Source organism: Microcebus murinus, chromosome 27 (genome assembly GCF_040939455.1).
Source record: "Microcebus murinus isolate Inina chromosome 27, M.murinus_Inina_mat1.0, whole genome shotgun sequence".
NCBI classification, from domain to species: Eukaryota; Metazoa; Chordata; class Mammalia; order Primates; family Cheirogaleidae; genus Microcebus; species Microcebus murinus.
Window position 1 is genome coordinate 220990 of NC_134130.1, and position 19533 is coordinate 240522.

Consider the following 19533-nt stretch of genomic DNA (forward strand, 5'->3'; position numbering starts at 1 on the left):
CTGTAGAAAATTGAGAGCCCGTTTGTCTCTCATCTTAGATTCGCGGTTGGGCACAAGTTCCAGGAGTTTCTTTTTGCACTGAGCGCTGCTAGTTGAACTGAAGTAAGTTTGCCAGGCATAAAGCTGTTGTGAGAATAGCATGAGAAAACATTTGGGAACCACTTGACATGCAGAAGGTACTTAAGAAATAGGAAAACAGAAAACAAAACCCAAAAACTTGTCCTGATTCAGCACTGGAATCCACCAGCTTGGGAATGGAAGAAAAGACTTCTGTGACCACACGAGGGCAAACAATGTGAACCATACACGCGGCAGGGGCCACTTCGTTCTGCAACAACTCTCTCCAAGGCGTGTGCAGGGTCGCTGGAAAACTGCCGTGTTAAAAGCAGAGGGTGGGCCGGGCGCGGTGGCTCACGCCTGTAATCCTAGCTCTCTGGGAGGCCAAGGCGGGCGGATTGCTCAAGGTCAGGAGTTCGAAACCAGCCTGATCAAGAGCGAGACCCCGTCTCTACTATAAATAGAAAGAAATTAATTGGCCAACTGATATATATAGAAAAAATTAGCCGGGCATGGTGGCGCATGCCTGTAGTCCCAGCTACCCGGGAGGCTGAGGCAGAAGGATCACTCGAGCCCAGGAGTTTGAGGTTGCTGTGAGCTAGGCTGATGCCACGGCACTCACTCTAGCCTGGGCAACAAAGCGAGACTCTGTCTCAAAAAAAAAAAAAAAAAAAAAAAAAAAGCAGAGGGTGAATATTAAAACTGTCTCCTGCATTCCAAACTCGCTCCCCATCTTACCCTTATCTGGGGCAGCCCCCAAGCTTGACCAGAAACTCCTACCTCCACGCCTCCCCAGGAATCCTTCCAAAGCCAGCCCGTCTCACTGTTCCTTATGCTCAACATGCACCTCGGTGGGTATCCAGACCCTCCCCCCATTTGATTCCCAGCGGGAGCCCCAAAGCGCCCCGACCCGGGCGCGTGGCAGGACGGGATTTGTAGTTCCAGGGCTCACGGAGAGGCGAAGGGGGAGGCTTTTGCGCATGCGTAGGTGGCGGCTGTCCGCACGTGTCTCTCAACTCAGGTTTCTGTCCTGCGGAGCAGGCTGCAGCGGGAATCCCAGCTTGTCTTGCGCGACTCTCAGAGTGGAGTTAGGCGCCAGCCGACCCTACCGTAGCTTGGGAAGTCCCAGTACTTGCTTTTCATGAATGAACGGAGCCAGGACTGGCTTTACATATGGCAAATGGGCTGAGGAAAAGGTGTCCTCCTCCTTTAGGCAGGAGCGAAAATTGACCTGCGCCTCTCCAGAGGGTCAGCAAGTTCGTCAGGGCAGGACTGGGTTGTCCTTTGGGATTAGAGCCCCAGTAAATATTGGTTTAGGGAGGGGCTGGATACAGTGAAAGGATGGCCTTGAGTCTCGCAGGATAAAAGCCAGGTTTTTGAAAAACAATTTAGGGCTGGCCAGGTGTTGCTTAACTGGGATTATCTCTAACCGAAAAACTATTCTTACACCCAAATTGAGGCTCTGAGTGGCAGGCAGTCGCCTACCTTGTTATCGGCAGGGCCAGGAGGGGAAACTGGGACGTTCCAGGTCTTTCCTAGCCGCTGTGTTTTTTCAAGAGAAGGAAAAACGGTGCCCTCCTGTCTTCAGACCACGCCAGGATCACGAAGATTTCTTTCTTCACGACCCTGCCCTTGCTTAAGTTTCCCGCGCTGTTCCACCTCATTCAGTTTAAGGTAGGGAAGGGGATTGGATCTGCTCCGAAGTTCATTTTATTTAAAATTTTATATCCCTTTGATGCTTTAGAATGAGGAAGGAAAAAAGCTTTCTCTTTGTGGGTTTTTTTTTGATCTGCTTGTAAAAATGGTCAGTACCGGAAGATAACGCAAAACGTGGCGGAGGCTTCTGTAGGAACCCAGCCCATCTCAGGCACTCCCTTTGTGCTGCTTTCTTTCCTTTGTGTCTGGGGTAAAAATCCACCCAGGCTCAGTCCCTCAGCTCTTTCCTTGGTATTCCTACCAAGTACCTCTGGAGGGGGAAGGGAGACAGTTCGATTTTTAGAGGAGGGGGTGACAAGGGCACCGGTAGCTCTGGCCGAGAGGTTCCCGCGTGCATCACACACGCGAGAGGCGTGGGGCCTACGCGATACAAACTCCACGCTCCAGCGAAGAGCTGCGATCCGGACAGCTTGAGATGCTAAGGAAACGAGTTGATGGGAGGACCGCCAGGCTAGAGAGGCCAAGCGGTAGTGCGACTCTTTCGTCACGTGACTCGGCCTAGGTTGGGTCTGGGTTTCCCCAGTGCCGGGCCACGTGCCACGGCAGAACCTTCCGATTGGCTCGGCGGGGCCAGTTTGAACAGAGTACGGAAGCCGCCGAGGCTCATCTACGGCCGCGTGTTTTTTTTTTTTTTTTTTTTTTTTTTAATTCCCTCTCTTTGGCTCCCTCCTTCCGCGTGAGTCTCTGGAGAAGCCTCAGCGCGAGGCGCCGCCGCTGCTGCCCGGGGCCCGGTAAGTGGGCCTCACTCAGAGCCCGACCTGCTCGGTCCCGGCTTGCATCGACCCCCGCCGGGCACCGGGCCTGCGCCGCGCGCGGCCCAGACGTCGGGGCCGCGCCCGACCGGGAAAGGCCGGGAACCCGGTTGGGCCCGATCGGCGAGGCAGCGAGAACGGGCCGGGCGGGGGAGGGGGAGAACCGAGCCGAGCTTAGGGGGTGGGGCCTCGGAGCTAGGCCAGGTTGGGGTGCCGCGAGAAGAGGGCCAGTGGGGCGGCTAGGGTCGGACTGGAGGGGATCTGATTGGGGGAAGTGTCTGGGGACTGCTTGGGGCCTGATTGGGGGACGTCGTGAGGATCGGGTGTGTGTGGGAACCTGTTTCGGCGGGGCTTGGTTGGGTCTGATTGGGGAGGCCACATTGAAAAGTTGGGGGGGGAGAGCTTGTTGGGCCCTGGTAGGGAGGGGCGTCAGACTTCTGCCTAGAGGGCTTTGCTGGGTCTGACGGCGAGGCGTCGCTGGGATCCGTTGAGGGGAGTGCTCCTGGGGGTGTTCGGCCAGGCCTAATTGGGGGAAGCTGCAGGGATCGGACCAAGGGGGTTTCCGACTCGAGGTGGTGGGGGGCTTGGCCGAACTTGATTGGGGGAGGCAGCAGAGATCTGTCAGCAGGAGTTACTGCTGACTGGGGCGGAGGCTGGCGGGGGGGGGGGGAACGTTTGGTCAGACCTGATTGGGGAAGGCGACAGGGACCCGTCCAGGGGGTTTCTGTCGCAGGTTGGGCGGGCTTGACTGGTTCTCATTCGAAGAGGCAGTGGAGATCCATTTGGGGACCGCTTCGGGCCTGATTAAGGGGAATCGCTGGACAGGGTCTGGCTAGGCCAGAAAGGGGGGGCGTCTGGCAACCGCTGAGCTCCAAGGGCCGGATTAGGGAAGGCGAGAGGGATCGGGACAATCGGAGCGTCTTGGGACCGTGCACCCGGGGAAGCTCAAGAACCGAACCAGGGCAGGAGGCCTCTGGGATCTGGCGGAGCTTGAGGGCCGGATTTCGGGAGAAGGGGAATCTTCAGGGACCGTGCCTTCACCGGGGAGACCACGGGGGCCGGGGCGCTATCGCGGTCTGGGGCGGGGCCCCTGGACGTGGAGGAGGCTGAGCCCTCGCCCAGTCGCTGCGAGGGAGGTGGAAACCTTAGGGCTCGCAGCCGGGGGCGGCAGCATGGGCCATCCTGGGACGAGGCCTCTGGGGTGGGCCCGATGAGGATCCGCCGGGCCCCGCCGCCGCCGCCGGTGGCCCGCTTCCACATCCCTCCTCCTGCGCTCCCGTGCCCGCGACTGCGCGGCCGAGGATGGCGCAGCTGGCGGGGACCCCGCACTTGGGCAGGGGTGGACCGGCGACCGCCGCCTGTCCGCCGAGGGCGCTCCCGTCGTCATGCGGCTACTGCGGCCTCAGGGGCTCAACCCGGGTCTCACACGGAGCCCCAGAGACCCAGCGCTGACCCTGGCCCCTACCCCCGCAGCTCGCCTTGCGCCATGGACTGGCAGCCAGACGAGCAGGGCCTGCAGCAGGTCCTGCAGCTGCTCAAAGACTCGCAGTCGCCCAACACAGCCACGCAGCGCATCGTGCAGGATGTATCCTTCCTTCCTTCCGGGGCTAGGGGAGCCAGGAAGACATCTACAGCCCTTGAAGGCCAGAGTGGGGGACGGGGCGACTTTTTCTGTGTAGTGAGGACTTGAAGACAGAGAATTAAGGATTAGAATTTCTGGGTCCCACTCCCAGAGCTACAAGGATGGATCATTATGGAAAATAATGAAAATACCTAATGTTCATTGAGCATTTTACTCCATTAAACTGTGAATTATAGTAGGTACTCTTGCTCTTTCCATTTTACAGATGGGTAAATCAAGGCTTAGAGAGGCAAAATGACTTGCCCACGGTCGCAGCTAGGAAGCAGTGGAGCTAGGATGGGAAGGTCAGCCCTGTCAGATTGGAGTCCAGTCTGTCCTGTCCAAGTGGAGGAAAGTGTGGCCCTGGGTGAGGGGCGCGCATTTAGTTGCCACATGGGTTTTTATTGGGCTTTGTGGTTAAAATTTCTTCTTTCTAATTGGTTGTTTAAAATATTAGAAGTTAAAAATGTTTAATCTTTAAAACATTAGCAACTTTCACTTGAAAGTTTGAATACCTTTCCTTTTTTGGTGTTTAAAATAAAGCAGTCACCATTGGACTGCTAGTGAGCAGGGCTGAGTAGTGGCTGCCACCTTCAAAGGAGCAGGGTTCTCCAGCCCTCTCCTGCTCTGGCCGGGTCTTCAGGAGTGGGTGGGGAGCTCAGGCATTCCACCTTGCTCCTTGTCTGAACTTGGTGTGTCTGGAATGTTCTGTGTTGTTGTGGGCATAGGGATTGATGAGGGGGACCGCAGGAGGTGGCTGCCTGGTCCCAGTATTGAGAGGTGCTCTCAGCGACTTTGACAGTGAGGGGGGGTCCTGCATGGGGAAGGCCCCTGTCTCCCAAGTCCCTTAACAGCCTGGCAGAAACTCAAACAACTCAACCAGTTTCCTGATTTCAACAACTACCTGATCTTCGTCCTGACCAGACTCAAGTCAGAAGGTACGCCCATGCGCCCCTGCAGGTGGGCTGGACACTGCCTTCTCCCCCGTGGCCCCCTGAACCTCGGCACTCTCCCCCTAGATGAGCCAACTCGCTCTCTCAGTGGCCTCATTCTCAAGAACAACGTGAAGGCCCATTACCAGAGCTTCCCGCCGCCCGTGGCCGACTTCATCAAACAGGAGTGTCTCAACAACATTGGCGACGCATCCTCGCTCATCCGAGCCACCATCGGTGAGAGGGGCAGCAGGGGTCAGCCTCTGAGGAACCTGCCTAACTCCCAGAAGGCTGCCCGAGGAAGTTACAGGATGACTAAGGATTAACTGAAGCAGTTTCACCTGAAAGCTTTTCACTGCTGATAAATACTAATGCTACTATTTGTTAGCGATTTAGGCTTTTCCCTCTAAGTCTATGTCAATTTAAAAAAATTGCTTTCAAGCTGGTCTTGGTGGTGCATGCCTGTAGTTGCAGCTGCTCAGGAGGCTGAGGCAGGAGGATCACTTGAGCCCAGGGGTTCAAGGCTGCAGTGAGCTATGATCGTACCACTGCACTCTAGCCCTGAGTAACAGAGTGAGACCTTGTCTCGAAAAAATCCTTTTAAAAGTAAATGGTATGTGCATAACTTTTAAATGAAAAGACAAAGTTGCTTCAGTAAAGAGAAGTTAACATTGAAATTAAATGCAGTGGACAGAAAGGTAGTATTAAATTTCAGCTAGATGCTGGGTCCTGCTAGAAGTGCTCATCTGGTGGTCTGCTGCCTCTGTTAAAAGTGACTTTTAGCAAGAGGATCGCTTGAGTGGAGGAGTTTGAGACCAGCCTGGGCAATGTAGCAAGATTCCGTCTCTACAAAAAAAAAAATTAAATAAAAGTGACTCTTAGCCCCAACCACACCCCCTCCCAGGCCAGCCGAAGGCTCTAGGCTCACTGAGCTCATTCTGGGTACCAGACTCTGCTCTAAGTCTTGGATTAAGTCATTGAAACCTGCCAGTGGCCATAGGTGGCTGATATTCTTTATCCCCATTGAGGGCTAAGAGCACTGAGGGCGCAGAGAGGTAGGTCCTGTGCCCAACACTACAGAGACCGGTTGGGATGGGGAGTGCACCTTGGTGTCCTCAGCCTGTACCCAACCACTGCAGGGAGCACCTTCCTCCCAGTGGCAGCTTCCACCCCTGGGAAACACTGCCATCTCGTGGCAGTCGATGTCACCTCTGCGCTGACAGTTCCCGCATTCAGCTCTGTTGCCAGACGCTTCCTCTGTGCCCTCAGATGCCAGCTGCATATGGCACCTGCATTTCTAACAGACAGACTCAATCGTTCCCACGGTTGCAGGCCAGCACGACTTGCCCCCGTCACCTCTCTGCCCCTACCCTCCCAGTCTGCTCAGCCCCACGGGCTTCTGGCCCATCTATGTGCACTGCACGCCTGTCCCACCCTCGGGCCTTTGTAGGGCCCCATCCCTGTGTGTGGGATACTCTTTCCCCAGGTACCTGGGTGGATCCTTCCCTAGTGCCTTCCTCTCCTTCCAGGTCTTTGCTCAGATGTTACGATGTCACTGCCATGTGGCCTACCCTGGCCACCCAATTTAAAGTCACTATTCTCACCTGCAGCCATTTCCAACAGCCTTTTCTGCCCACCCCCCAGCTTAGTCCTTGGCATGTGGCCTCCTGGTCTTGTTGCCTATTTAGCTATACCTCATGGCCTCCCTCCAGCTCCCCCAGGCCAGGGACTTTGTGTTTTGTTCCGTGCTATATCCCAGGCCCTGGAACAGAGGTGGCCCATAGTAAGGCTCAGAGGATGCTTGCAGAATCAATGAGTACCCTCTCTCTGTGCCCACCTCAGAAGGGGTGTGGAGTGCGTGTGTGGGCTAGTGGGCAGAGAGGGAGCGCCGTGGGTTCCTGGTGGGGAGGGTGAGGTGCCCCACAGCCCTTGCCCAGCCCAAGGCAGCGTCCTTTCCTCTTTTCCCCTTCCCCACCATCCCAGGCATCCTCATCACCACCATCGCTTCCAAAGGCGAGCTGCAGATGTGGCCCGAGCTGCTGCCCCAGCTGTGCAACCTGCTCAACTCAGAGGATTACAACACCTGTGAGGTAGGCAACAAGCAGTGGCTGGGCCCCAATGGGTGCCAGGGCCGTGACCAGGGCTGGTCCCCGCAGCCACACCCATCTCTCTGCCCCTGTCCACTCAGGGAGCCTTCGGAGCCCTGCAGAAAATCTGCGAAGACTCGTCGGAGCTTCTAGACAGCGATGCCCTCAACAGGCCCCTCAATATCATGATCCCCAAGTTCCTGCAGTTCTTCAAGCACTGCAGCCCCAAGATCCGGTGTGTGTGGCTCCCTGGGGGCTTCCAGAAAGGAAGGCTGGTGGGTGGGTGGGGTCAGGGGTGACCTACGTGCCTGCAACCTGCCAGGTCCCACGCCATCGCCTGTGTGAACCAGTTCATCATGGACCGGGCCCAGGCGCTGATGGACAACATTGACACCTTCATCGAGGTGGGCCGCCGGGCCAGGGCTGGGGGCGGGGCCGGGGGTGAGGACTGAGGGCCTGCCAGAGCTGACCGCCCCGCCTCCCCGCAGCACCTGTTTGCCCTGGCCGTGGATGACGACCCCGAGGTGCGGAAGAACGTGTGCCGCGCCCTGGTGATGCTCCTGGAAGTTCGCATCGACAGGCTCATCCCTCACATGCACAGCATCATCCAGGTGCGCCTGACCCCAGCCAACCCTGGGGGGGTTGTGGGGGGGGGTCAGGGAGCCTCCCCCAGCTGGGCTGGGCCTAAGCCCCTGCCTCTCCCTCTTGCTGCAGTACATGCTGCAGAGGACCCAGGACCACGACGAAAATGTGGCCCTCGAGGCCTGTGAGTTCTGGCTGACGCTGGCCGAGCAGCCCATCTGCAAGGAAGTCCTGGCCTCCCATCTGGTCCAGTGAGTGCCACTCCCGCCTCTGTCCCGCCACTGCCTCAACCCCTCGCTGCGCCTCTGCCTTCCCTTCTGGTCCCCTCTTGTGCCTGCCCCACTCCGTGTCCTCCTTGTCAGTTTCTCTTCAATCTGTGTGCATTAAATTGTGCATGATAAGAATGTAGCCAGATGTGGGGGGGCGGGGCACATCTATAATCCCAGCACTTTGGGAGGCTGAAGCAGGAGGATAACTTGAGGCCAGGAGTCCCAGACCAATCTAGGCAACATAGTGAGACCCTGTTTCTATAAAAAATTTTAAAGATTAGCCAGGCATGCTGGTACGCACCTGTAGTCCCAGCTACTCCAAAGGCTGGGGCAGGAGGATCACTTGAGCCCAGGAGTTTGAGGCTGCTGTGAGATATGATCCATCCTGAGTGACAGAGTGAGACCCCATACCTTAAAAAAAAATAGCTTTAATGACATAAAAGTTTAGTAATTGATAGGCATAGATGAGCAATCAACAAAGGTTTCAGGCACGGCTGGATCCAGGTGTTCAAAGGATGTGAGAAGCATCTGTGTAGCTTCAGATCTGCTTCCTTTGTGTTGGCTTCATCCTCAGACATGACCTTCCTTCTTGGTAGTGCCTTGGCCTTCAGCACCCTTTCAGCTCAGCAGCCTCAGAGTAAAGAAATTCTCCCTGGACCAGTCTCTCCAGGAGTTCTAGAGTTCACTCTCCTCGACTAACCTGGATCACTGGCCTGTCTCTGAATCACTGTTGATCACGTCTGGGAGTCTGGGGCTGGCCACATGGGCCCTGGGGAGTGATGAGGCCGTTGCCAAGCAGGTCGGGGTTTTCAGTGTCTTCAGGGAGTGGCCAGGTCTGGGGAAAGAGCATTCCTGTGGAGCCAGGCGTGGTGGCTGAGACTGGGTTGGAATCGTCCTCCAAAGGAAAATGAATGGATGGCAACAAGTGGTGTGGGCATGTGGGGCACAGTGTGCTCTGTGGCTTGTTGGTGGCTCTGCTTGCACCTCTGCTGTCCCCCCCCACTCCCCGCCATAGCTGGGGTCCCCCCGCATCCCGACAAACAGCCTCTCTCCCGACAGGTTGATCCCAATCCTGGTAAATGGGATGAAGTACTCGGAAATTGACATCATCCTGCTCAAGGTCAGGCGGGGTGGCAACCAGACATGCGTGGGTGCGGGTGGGGGTGCTGGGGCTGGATGTGGTGGTACTTAGCAGTCTGCCTGGCCCCCAGGGGGACGTGGAGGAAGACGAGGCAGTCCCTGACAGCGAGCAGGACATCAAGCCACGCTTCCACAAGTCTCGCACGGTGACGCTGCCGCACGAGGCTGAGCGGCCCGACGGCTCTGAGGATGCAGAGGATGACGATGACGACGATGCCCTGTCGGACTGGAATCTGAGTGTGTGGCCGGTCCGGGGATGGGGGTGGCAGCCCCTGGGCTCTCTGTTGGGAGGTGACCAGAAGTTGATGCAGAGCAGATCTCGAAGATTCTGATTCTGATCTCTCTGATCCTGGGGGTGCAGTGAAGGAGGGCCAGCCGTCTAGCCTACGGGCTTCCCTGAGCCTGTCCCTCAATGTGTCCCCCCGCTCCCCAGGGAAGTGCTCAGCGGCTGCACTGGATGTCCTTGCCAACGTCTTCCGGGAGGAACTGCTGCCCCACCTCCTCCCGCTACTCAAGGGCCTCCTCTTCCACCCCGAGTGGGTGGTCAAGGAGTCCGGCATCCTGGTGTTGGGCGCCATCGCCGAGGGTGAGTGCCACCTGGCCTGACTGTGCCTGACCTCTGACCCCGTGCTGACATGAGGCCATGGATGCAGCCCCGCAGCACTGGCCACGCCATGTTTGAGTTCTCCCTGGTGCCCTAGTTACCGCCTTCCAGACAACTCTGAGGTCCCTGCCCTCCCCTTGGCCCCTGGGCCTGAAAGGAACCCCCAAAACCGCAAAATGCAAGCCCTCACCTTCATTCTCAGGGGCAGGCAATTCTTGGATGTTATAAGTATAGTTACAACCTCAGTAACAACAGGTTCTGGTGCACGCCTGCCCTGTGGGCTTAGGTACACGAACGTGTTGAGTCCTCACTGCCATTTGATGAGTTGGTTGCGATATCCCAGTGTCATAGACGGGGAAACTGAAATGCAGAGAAATTGGTGCCACTTCCACAGTCCCCCCGGGTGCAGCTCGTCCTCAGACCTGTTGCTGGCTGTGAGACTGGCCTGCTAGAGTGGGTAGTGCCCAGGGGCGGTGGTGGTTCCAAAACTCAACCCGGCGTCCAGTCATTGGCATGGTTTTCATGCTTTCTTTGTCTTGATGGGACATAAAACTTGGACTACAGGAGGGCTTTGCGAGTTTGTTACAAGTGTCACAAGGGACTGCTTCTGCACCCAGACCTGCCCTAAAAGTCTCAGGCAAGGCAAGGGGAGCCTTCCACCCATAAAACTTTTAAAATTTGGCTAAGGAAAGGTTTCCACATACAATAGATGATTAATATATCTTATATTGATAGAGGATATAATATGTTACGTGATTTGTGGGCATATATTAACAGATGATGTTAGGTTTATTGGGGTTTTTTTGAGACAGAGTCTCACTGTGTTGCCCAGACTAGACTGCCATGGCGTCAGCCTAGCTCACAGCAACTTCAAACTCCTGGGCTCAAGCGATCCTCCTGCCTCAGCCTTCCTAGTAGCTGGGACTACATGCATGCGCCACCATGCCCCACTAATTTTTTCTATATATTTTTAGTTGGCCGATTCATTTCCTTCTACTTTTAGTGGAGATGGGGTCTCGCTCTTGCTCAGGCTGGTTTCGAACTCCTGACCTTGAGTGATCCACCCACATTGGCCTCCCAGAGTGCTTTATTGGGTTTTTTTTTTTTTTGAGACAGAGTCTCACTTTGTTGCCCAGGGTAGAGTGAGTGCTGTGGCGTCAGCCTGGCTCACAGCAGCCTCAATCTCCGGGGCTCAGCGATCCTACTGCCTCAGCCTCCTGAGTAGCTGGGACTACAGGCATGTGCCACCATGCCCGGCTAATTTTTTGTATATATATTTTTAGTTGGTCAATTAATTTATTTCTATTTTTGGTAGAGACAGGGTCTCGCTCAGGCTGGTTTCGAACTCCTGACCTTGAGCAATCCGCCCGCCTCGGCCTCCCAAAGTGCTAGGATTACAGGCGTGAGCCACCACGCCCGGCACTTTATTGGGTTTTGATGGGAAAATAGCGAGTTAACCTCACACTGGTAAAAATAGATCTTAGTTTCTTGGATTACTGGGGGTATATGATTATCTGGGTCCTCTAAAGTGATGTTTATGATTTAAGAAAGCTGAGTGCAGTGGCTCACACCTGGAATACCAGCACTTTGGGAGGCTGAGGTGGGAGGATGGCTTGAGCCCAGGAGTTCAAGACCAGCTTGGGAAACATAATGAGACCCCATCTCAACAAAAAGAAGTTTTTAAAAATTAGCCGAGCATGGTGGCTTGTGACTGTAGTCCCAGCTACTCAGGAGGCTGAGGTTGGAGGAATGCTTGAGCCCAGGAGTTTGGAGTTACAGTGAGCTATAACTGTGCCACTGTTCGCCAGCCTGGGTGGAGACCTAATCTTTAAAAAAAAAAAAAAGGCCGGGCGTGGTGGCTCACATCTATAATCCTAGCCCTCTGGGAGGCCAAGGCAGGCTGATCGCTCAAGGTCAGGAGTTTGAAACCAGCCTAAGCAAGAGTGAGACCCCATCTCTTCTAAAAATAGAAACAAATTAATTGGCCAACTAAAAACATAGATAGGGCGGGGCGCGGTGGCTCACGCCTGTAATCCTAGCCCTCTGGGAGGCCCAGGCAGGCGGATTGCTTGAGGTCAGGAATTCAAAACCAGCTGAGCAAGAGCGAGACCCCGTCTCTACTATAAATAGAAAGAAATTAATTGGCCAATTAAGATATATATAGAAAAAATTAGCTGGGCATGGTGGCACATGCCTGTAGTCCCAGCTACTCAGGAGGCTGAGGCAGCAGGATTGCTTGAGCCCAGGAGTTTGAGGTTGCTGTGAGCTAGGCTAATGCCATGGCACTCAGTCTAGCCTGGGCAATAAAGCGACACTCTGTCTCAAAATAAATAAATAAATAAATACATACATACATACATAGCTAGCACATAGATAAAATTAGCCAGGCATCGTGGCACATGCTTATAGTCGCAGCTACTGGGCAGGCTAAGACAGAAGGATCACTTGAGCCCAGGAGTTTGAGGTAGCTGTGAACTAGGCTGACGCCACGGCACTTTAGCCCAGGCAACAAAGTGTGACTCTGTCTCCAAAAAATAAAAAATAAAAAAAATTTTAAAAAGCTAATGAAGAGAAAAAGAAAAATCACACACATCTAAGAAGGGGTTCAGATGTAAAGTGGCTTCCATCCATCTGGGTCACTGCTGTCCCTGAAATCCGGTACACTGTGCATGGTGGCAAATTTCTCATTGACCAGTGGCGGCGTAAGACAACATACCCTCTGTGATGAGATCTAGCTGTTTTTCCTCTCCTGCCCCTGCCTTTCCTTGGCTCTGTGAAATGACTGTTATTTAACTTCTGGGCCTCAGTTTCCCCATCTGTCAGGTGGGGTTCCTGCTTTGACTCCTTAGAGTGGCTGTGGCTGGGCCCTGCTGACCTGTCCCTCTTGTTTCCCGGTTGCTGCAGGCTGCATGCAGGGCATGGTGCCCTACCTGCCGGAGCTGATCCCACACCTCATCCAGTGCCTGTCGGACAAGAAGGCCCTGGTGCGCTCCATTGCCTGCTGGACGTTGAGCCGCTACGCCCACTGGGTGGTCAGCCAGCCACCTGACATGCACCTCAAGCCTCTCATGACGGAGCTGCTCAAACGCATCCTAGATGGCAACAAGAGGGTACAGGAGGCAGCCTGCAGGTGACCCTTGACCCCTGACCCTACAGTCCCCACTGTCTGCTTGCCCACCTCTGGGAAGTGATGACACCCGTGACTGCTGATGTGGCACTGATTTCTCTCGTATTCGTACTGGCTGATCCCGAGCACGGCCTCCCCAGCTGCCCAGGGACTGGTGCCCCTTGCTGGGGTCCACTGAGACCCCCTGCCCTGCCCTCCCTCCCACTAGTGCCTTTGCCACCCTGGAGGAGGAGGCCTGCACGGAGCTGGTGCCCTACCTCAGCTACATCCTGGACACCCTTGTCTTCGCCTTCGGCAAGTACCAGCACAAGAACCTGCTCATCCTCTACGATGCCATCGGCACCCTGGCCGACTCTGTGGGCCACCACCTTAACCAGCCGGTGAGACCCCAGAGCAGCTCCTGTCTCCCTATCCCCGTGCTCCTCGGCATCCAGTGACCTGGCGGCGACCCTATGTCGCATGCCAGGGATGTGGCCGTGACCTGGACAGGCAGACAGACAGACCTGGCCCCCTGCCCTGGCCCTGCTCCCAGTCTAGCAGGGAAGACAGTTATGAGACAGCGTGGTAAGTGCTGCGCTGCGGGGGCTCAGGGGCCCCTGGGGACCAGGAGGCAGTGACCCAGGCTCCTGGGGGGGGGAGGGTGGCACTTGGCCGAACGTAAAGAAGGGTCTGGAAGTCTGGCCATATGGCAGGCCACTGCGAGGAATCCAGGTCTCACTACTGAAGTGACAGGTGCCTCTGAGTCTCCTCAACCCCGACCCAGGGAGCCCCAACTTCCTGCCCCCTCCAGGAATACATCCAGAAGCTGATGCCTCCGCTGATCCAGAAGTGGAATGAGCTCAAGGACGAGGACAAGGACCTCTTCCCACTGCTGGAGGTGAGTGGGCTCCAGGCCCCGTCCTGCCTCCCTGCTCGCCCCACCCCACCTGAGTTCCCCTCTCCTGCTGTCCTCCCTGCCAGTGCCTGTCATCAGTGGCCACCGCCCTGCAGAGTGGCTTCCTGCCCTACTGCGAGCCTGTCTACCAACGCTGTGTCACCTTGGTGCAGAAGACGCTGGCCCAGGCTATGGTGAGCACGGCCCGCCCCCTGAGGCCCACCCACCTGCCCTGCTGCTGCCGCCTGGGCCCCGAGCCACTCCCCTCACCCACCTCCCCACCCCCTTCTGTGCCCAGATGTACACCCAGCACCCCGAGCAGTACGAGGCCCCTGATAAGGACTTCATGATTGTGGCACTAGACCTGCTTAGCGGCCTGGCCGAGGGCCTGGGCGGCCACGTGGAGCAGCTGGTGGCCCGAAGCAACATCATGACGCTGCTCTTCCAGTGCATGCAGGTGAGTGGGTGCCCCATGCAGGCTGTGCCCAAGGCATGCCCAGGGACACTTGCTGTCACCTGCATAGTGACAACATCCAGCAGCCTGTGTGGGCTGCCCCAGGGGGACTCACAGCCCTGCTTGTGCCCAAAGGATGTCAGGGAAAAGGAACCCTTTAAAAAAAGTTTCTGGTTATTGTGATTATTCCCTAAACAAGTATGACAACTATTTATACAGTGTACATTTACATTGTATTAGATATTATAAGTAATCTAGAGGTGATTTGATCGCACCCAGGAGGATACGCATAGGTTATATGCAAATACTATGCCACTCTATCGCAGGGATTTGAGCATCTGTGGATTTTGGTATGAGCTGGGTCCTGGAACCGATCCCCCACAGATCCTGAGGGACAAGTGTATGTCAGGATGGGCAGCAGCAATGCCTGCTCTCCTTTGTTGTAGCGCCCTGAGCAAAGCATTCTCTGGGTCCTGTGGCTTCTAAGTTCCCAGGGTGGGGCACTGCCAGCCCCATTCACAGATAAGGGCTGGAGGCTAGAGAGGTCAAGAAATAACTGAGAAGTGGCAGGGTCAAGACAGGCACAAGAGACTGTGCCCCATCGGCTGCCCTGGGGGAAGGAGTAGGGGAACCCTGCCACATTGACCCTTCCTGGACCCCCAGGACTCGATGCCTGAAGTCCGGCAGAGCTCCTTCGCCCTCCTGGGGGACCTCACCAAAGCCTGCTTCATCCATGTCAAGCCCTGTATTGGTATGACACTCCCCTTGTCCCTCATCCATGATCCCAGTCCTGGCCTCAAGTGATGCACAAATGCCCTGGGGAGAACTGTGACCTACTGGGATGTATTCGTACTGTCTGATGGGGCCTGCCGGGCTGGGTGCTGGAGCTCACCCTGGCTGGCCTTCCTGAAGCTCAGCACCCCTCTATCTCCCCACCAGCTGAGTTCATGCCCATCCTGGGCACCAACCTGAACCCCGAGTTCATTTCTGTCTGCAACAATGCCACCTGGGCCATTGGAGAGATCTGCATGCAAATGGGTGAGTGAACACTGTGTGAACACTGAGGCCCCATTGGCCTGTTCCTAGCCCGGGGGCAGGAGACTCTCTGACTGACAGCGCCCCTAAGGGATGCCTCCCATTGGCCAGGGGCAGGAGGATGTGTCTGTGTGTTTTCCTTAGGGGAGGAGCTAAATGGCTACAAGGCCATTTCTGATTGGTTTATTCAAAGATGAGGACCAGGAGGGGTGTTCTGATTGGACTATTTCATGCAGTTGCCTGCAAGACCCATTGGGATTGGTTGGGTAGCTTTGGCATTTTTCCCAGGGAGATTAGGCAGTGTGGTCTCATCCTAGTGTCTGAAGGGGCCTTCAGAGAAAACTCTGGTGTTTGGAGGGCATGGATGTGTCTCTGGTTGGGGATAAGCTGGAGAAGATCCTTTAATCCCTCACAGGTCGTGGTTGGCCAGTCTCTGGATGGCACTGGGGTCATTGAGTGAGGGGGCTGTACCCCTGGCTGGCCCACTGTGGGTGGCATGGGCTGTGCAGGGCTCTGATCGGGTGCTCCCCCAGGCGCAGAGATGCAGCCCTACGTGCAGATGGTCCTGAACAACCTGGTGGAGATCATTAACCGACCCAACACGCCCAAGACGCTGCTGGAAAACACAGGTGGGCACCAGGCCTTGGCCTGCTTCCTGGCCCTCTTCTTGAAGGTGGGGTTCTGGGCTGGGAGTGGGAGCTGGCCGTACCTGGAAGGGGGCTCTGAAAGCCCCAAGAAAGACGCTGGCCTTGGGGTGCCCTGGGGAGATGCCAGATGGGGTGGGGAGGAGACCCTGCTGGGGCCAAACTCAGGGGCCCAGGCTGGCGAGAGGAGCCATTCTCTTGGGGCCCGTGGGGCGGGGCTCGGTGCCTCGTGCCAGAGGCCCCGCCACGTACCGTCCTGGGGCCGCTCAGGGTTGCAGGTCGCCTGACGAGTCCCTCTGCCATTCCAGCCATCACCATCGGCCGCCTGGGCTACGTGTGCCCACAGGAGGTGGCACCCATGCTGCAGCAGTTCATCCGGCCTTGGTACATGCCCATCTGTGTCAGGCCTGCTGGGTGGTGGGTGGGACAGGCCTGATCCCTTCCCTCACCTCTGCTCTCCCAGCCCTACTCATATCCCCATAGACGGGTGTCCCAGACCCACTCCCTGACCTTCCGTGCCCTCCACACCCCAGCCCCCAAAGAGAGTTGTCCTTCCCAGAGTGGATCTCCCCCTGACCCGCTGCTCCCTGACCCTCACAGGTGCACGTCACTCAGGAACATCAGGGACAATGAGGAGAAGGACTCTGCCTTCCGGGGCATCTGCATGATGATCGGTGTCAACCCCGGGGGTGTCGTGCAGGTTGGGGCAGCTGGGTTCTGAGGGAAGGTGCGGGAGCTGGGCTCGGGCGGCCCCTCACATGGGATCCGTCACGTTTCAGGACTTTATTTTCTTCTGCGATGCTGTAGCCTCCTGGGTGAGCCCGAAGGATGACCTTCGGGACATGTTTTATAAGGTGGGGCTCCCACTGGGCCCTGATCAAGTCCTGGGAGGGGGCAGGGAGGACACCCTCTGGCAGGGAGCAGGGTAGGGGAACAGGAGCGAGGGACAAGCGAGCTCATCTCATCCCACTGTGGCCCATCTGTCACCCACTGCCTTCCCACAGATTCTCCATGGCTTCAAAGACCAAGTCGGGGAGGACAACTGGCAGCAGTTCTCAGAGCAGTTCCCGCCGCTGCTAAAGGAGAGGCTGGCGGCCTTCTACGGGGTCTAGGCGAACGTGGAGACTGCCAGGTGAGGGGCTGGTGCCCGGCTCAGCGGTCAGCGCTGTGTCTGGGGCTGAAGGTGCCCAGGCCCTGACTCTCTTCGTCCCCCTGCAGGTTTCTGTCTGCGTCGTCGTTGGAGGGATTGCTGGGGAGCGCGCTGCGTCCAGAAGTCGCTGTGCCCTGGTCGAGGGGGGTTAGGGAGGAGTGAGTGGGACCCAAATCCAGACGCCTTCCCCGTCCGTCCGTCCGTCCGTCCGTCCGTCTGTCCATCCACCTGCCTTGCTGGGCTTGTCTGGCTGGCAGGCGGGCAGGTGGGTGGGGCCTCCACGCTCATCCTACAAACAGGGAGGGGGGGTGGGACTTCGTGGGGGGCAAGGGTCCCTGGGCGCTCACTGGGGTCCTCTGTGGCAGTCCCCTGGGCCAGCCGAGTGGGAGGGAGGAATCAACACGGCCAACCGAGTCCAGCTTGAGGCAAGGGGCAAGCAGGCGGGGCGGGGGGGTCCTTGTAGGGACGCGTACACTCATGGACACACACGTGGCCACACGCATGTGCGGGTGCTGCAGCCAGCGAGGCTGGGCCAGCCGCCCCACCATTTCCCCGACTGCATGGAGACAGTAGAGTTAGTGAACCCCTGAGTTAACCCGTAAGGCCTTCCGTGTAACCTGCATCTAGAGTTTAAGAAGCTTCTGCTGTTTTGCCGGAATTGGCGGTGACTGGGGAGGGCTGGGTGGGTGGGGGGCCTCAGCCGGGACCCCGGGGCGGGGGGAGGAGGACGGCTTACCTTGGGGCCGCCCTGTCAGCACGTGCACGCTTAGGACCTGCTCCGCACACTTCCTGCCAGCTTTGTGGCAGCCTCAGCCAGTGTGTCCCTGTCCTTGTCCTAGCCCAGCCAGCAGGGTGAGGACCACCAGGGCAGCTGGGGCTGGCCAGAGGTCGCCCTTTCTCCCTCTCCTGTGCTCCAGCAGCTTTGGAAGACGCTGGGCTAGGACCTTTTCCTGAAGAGAGCTGGGGGTGGCCAAGACTGCTGGCACCTACCCACTGCAACTCTGTCAGCAGCCTGAAGGGCAGTCCGTTCCTCTGTTCTTCTGAGAGCTCCTTTTTCACACGTCAGGCACGAGTTTTAACTCAACGGCCAGGGTAGGGCCATTTAATTGATGACAGAGGACAAAGGCTTATGCCTTGCCACCAAGAAGGAAACCCAAGGGCTTGGAGGAAGGGAAGGTGGTGCCCCCATTGTCCCCTACTCCATCACCCTGGGACTTCCTGCTCATTACGGCACCCAGTGGGCCCAGACTGGGGCAGGGATTCTAGAGAACCTTCTGGGATTGGTTGGGATATGGTCAGGGTGGGAGGGGCTCCCGCAGAGGGGGAAGGGGCATAGTCACTTCCAAGTTGACCAGGAAGCCGGGCCCTGCAGTCCCCTTTACATTCACTGTTTTCCCTTTTTTCCTTCCCTGCTTCCTGCTTTTTTTTGGGGGGGGGGGCCCTTTTTGGGGTTTGACTGGAGTCCCACATCCCTGGGGCCTGGATCCCACCCCCATCCTAGCCCTGTGTCTTCTCATGGTCAGGGTCAGGCGCCGCCTCTATTCCAAGGGGCACTTAGTGCACATTCCATAACTCAGCTGTTTCCCCCTCCCTGTGAAACTCGAGCAGGTCTCTGGAAGCCATTTGTAAAAAAAGAAAAAAAAGAAAGAAAGTTTTTTAATACCTTTTCATTTTCTGGTAATTCCAGTTCTTTGGAGCATCCTCCACAGGGTCTGGGGTGTGTGGATGGATTGGCCGTCTGATGGGATTGGTGACCCCCTCTCCACCCAAGATGGGGGGCTCCAAACACCTTCAGGGAAGGGGAGACTGGTTCTTTTTTTTTTCTTTTTTTTTTTTTTTAAGAAAGCTATTTAATTTTTTAATTTATTTTTGGTTGGTTTTTGCACAACGAAGTTTCAGCTTCTCAACCTTCTCCCCTGCCCATGGCTGTGGACCCAGACTGGCCTTGATCCGCAGTCCTCTCTCCATGTTTCCCATGTCCCTCCTTCCCTCCTCACCCTCTTCCCCCTGCGGGCTCCCGGATCTGTCCATTTGTTACCGTGCTGTGCTGGGGACTGGCGCCGAGGCGGCGTGAGATTCCACTTGTGTAGAACTTTGTTGAGTAAAGATCAGTTTCTTGTGAACTCCTCAGTCTCTGGCCTCTTGTGTCCTTGGCTTTGGTAGTGGAGAAGGAAATAGGGAGAGCCTCTTAAGGAATGGGGGCAAACAGAACTCTGGTCAGGAGATAACTGAGGGAGTGGGAAACAAGCATGAAGTTGGCACCCCAAGCCTCTCACTTTTCTTCCCTGTAAAATGGGAGGGTGAATATGAAAGATGGAAGATTAAGTGTGTAACAAAAGGAGTGGGGAATCTTCGGCCTTCTGATTTCAAGATTGTTCCTTTTTAAACACCAGAGGAGACAAGACAAGTTTCATCTTTCTCTGCTGCACCCCTTTTAATAAAAGGATTTGTTCTGTAAAACTTGGATTCAGAGGCTACACTTAGGGATG

General features: G+C 56.3%; 1 protein-coding gene and 2 non-coding genes across 8 annotated transcripts; all 3 read left to right on the plus strand.

The window, feature by feature from the left end:
- Window positions 1–1614: 1614 nt before the first annotated feature.
- On the plus strand, window positions 1615–19167 carry TNPO2 (transportin 2). Of its 6 annotated transcripts, none has more exons than XM_012790494.3 (25): window positions 1615–1731; window positions 3999–4110; window positions 5009–5084; window positions 5166–5315; window positions 7062–7168; window positions 7267–7400; window positions 7488–7569; window positions 7654–7776; window positions 7880–7998; window positions 9076–9136; window positions 9228–9393; window positions 9590–9742; window positions 12665–12890; window positions 13096–13267; window positions 13678–13764; window positions 13848–13955; window positions 14060–14218; window positions 14879–14966; window positions 15155–15253; window positions 15784–15879; window positions 16203–16278; window positions 16495–16594; window positions 16674–16748; window positions 16899–17026; window positions 17113–19167. In XM_012790494.3, the coding sequence occupies exons 2-24, from the start codon at window positions 4012–4014 to the stop codon at window positions 17004–17006; spliced, it is 2664 nt and encodes an 887-aa protein (XP_012645948.1). In that variant the 5' UTR covers window positions 1615–1731; window positions 3999–4011; the 3' UTR covers window positions 17007–17026; window positions 17113–19167. The 6 variants fall into 6 exon arrangements, with proteins under 6 accessions (XP_012645948.1, XP_012645946.1, XP_075854291.1 ...); XM_012790492.3 differs by lacking the exon at window positions 1615–1731 and adding an exon at window positions 2421–2504; XM_075998176.1 differs by lacking the exon at window positions 1615–1731 and adding an exon at window positions 2422–2504 and having other exon boundaries at window positions 16899–17000.
- LOC142864973 (small nucleolar RNA SNORD41) lies at window positions 12942–13011 on the plus strand. Its single transcript, XR_012915263.1, has one exon. It is a non-coding gene; the product is annotated as a small nucleolar RNA SNORD41 (small nucleolar RNA).
- On the plus strand, window positions 15008–15082 carry LOC142864984 (small nucleolar RNA ZL2). Its single transcript, XR_012915272.1, has one exon. It is a non-coding gene; the product is annotated as a small nucleolar RNA ZL2 (small nucleolar RNA).
- Window positions 19168–19533: the final 366 nt, after the last annotated feature.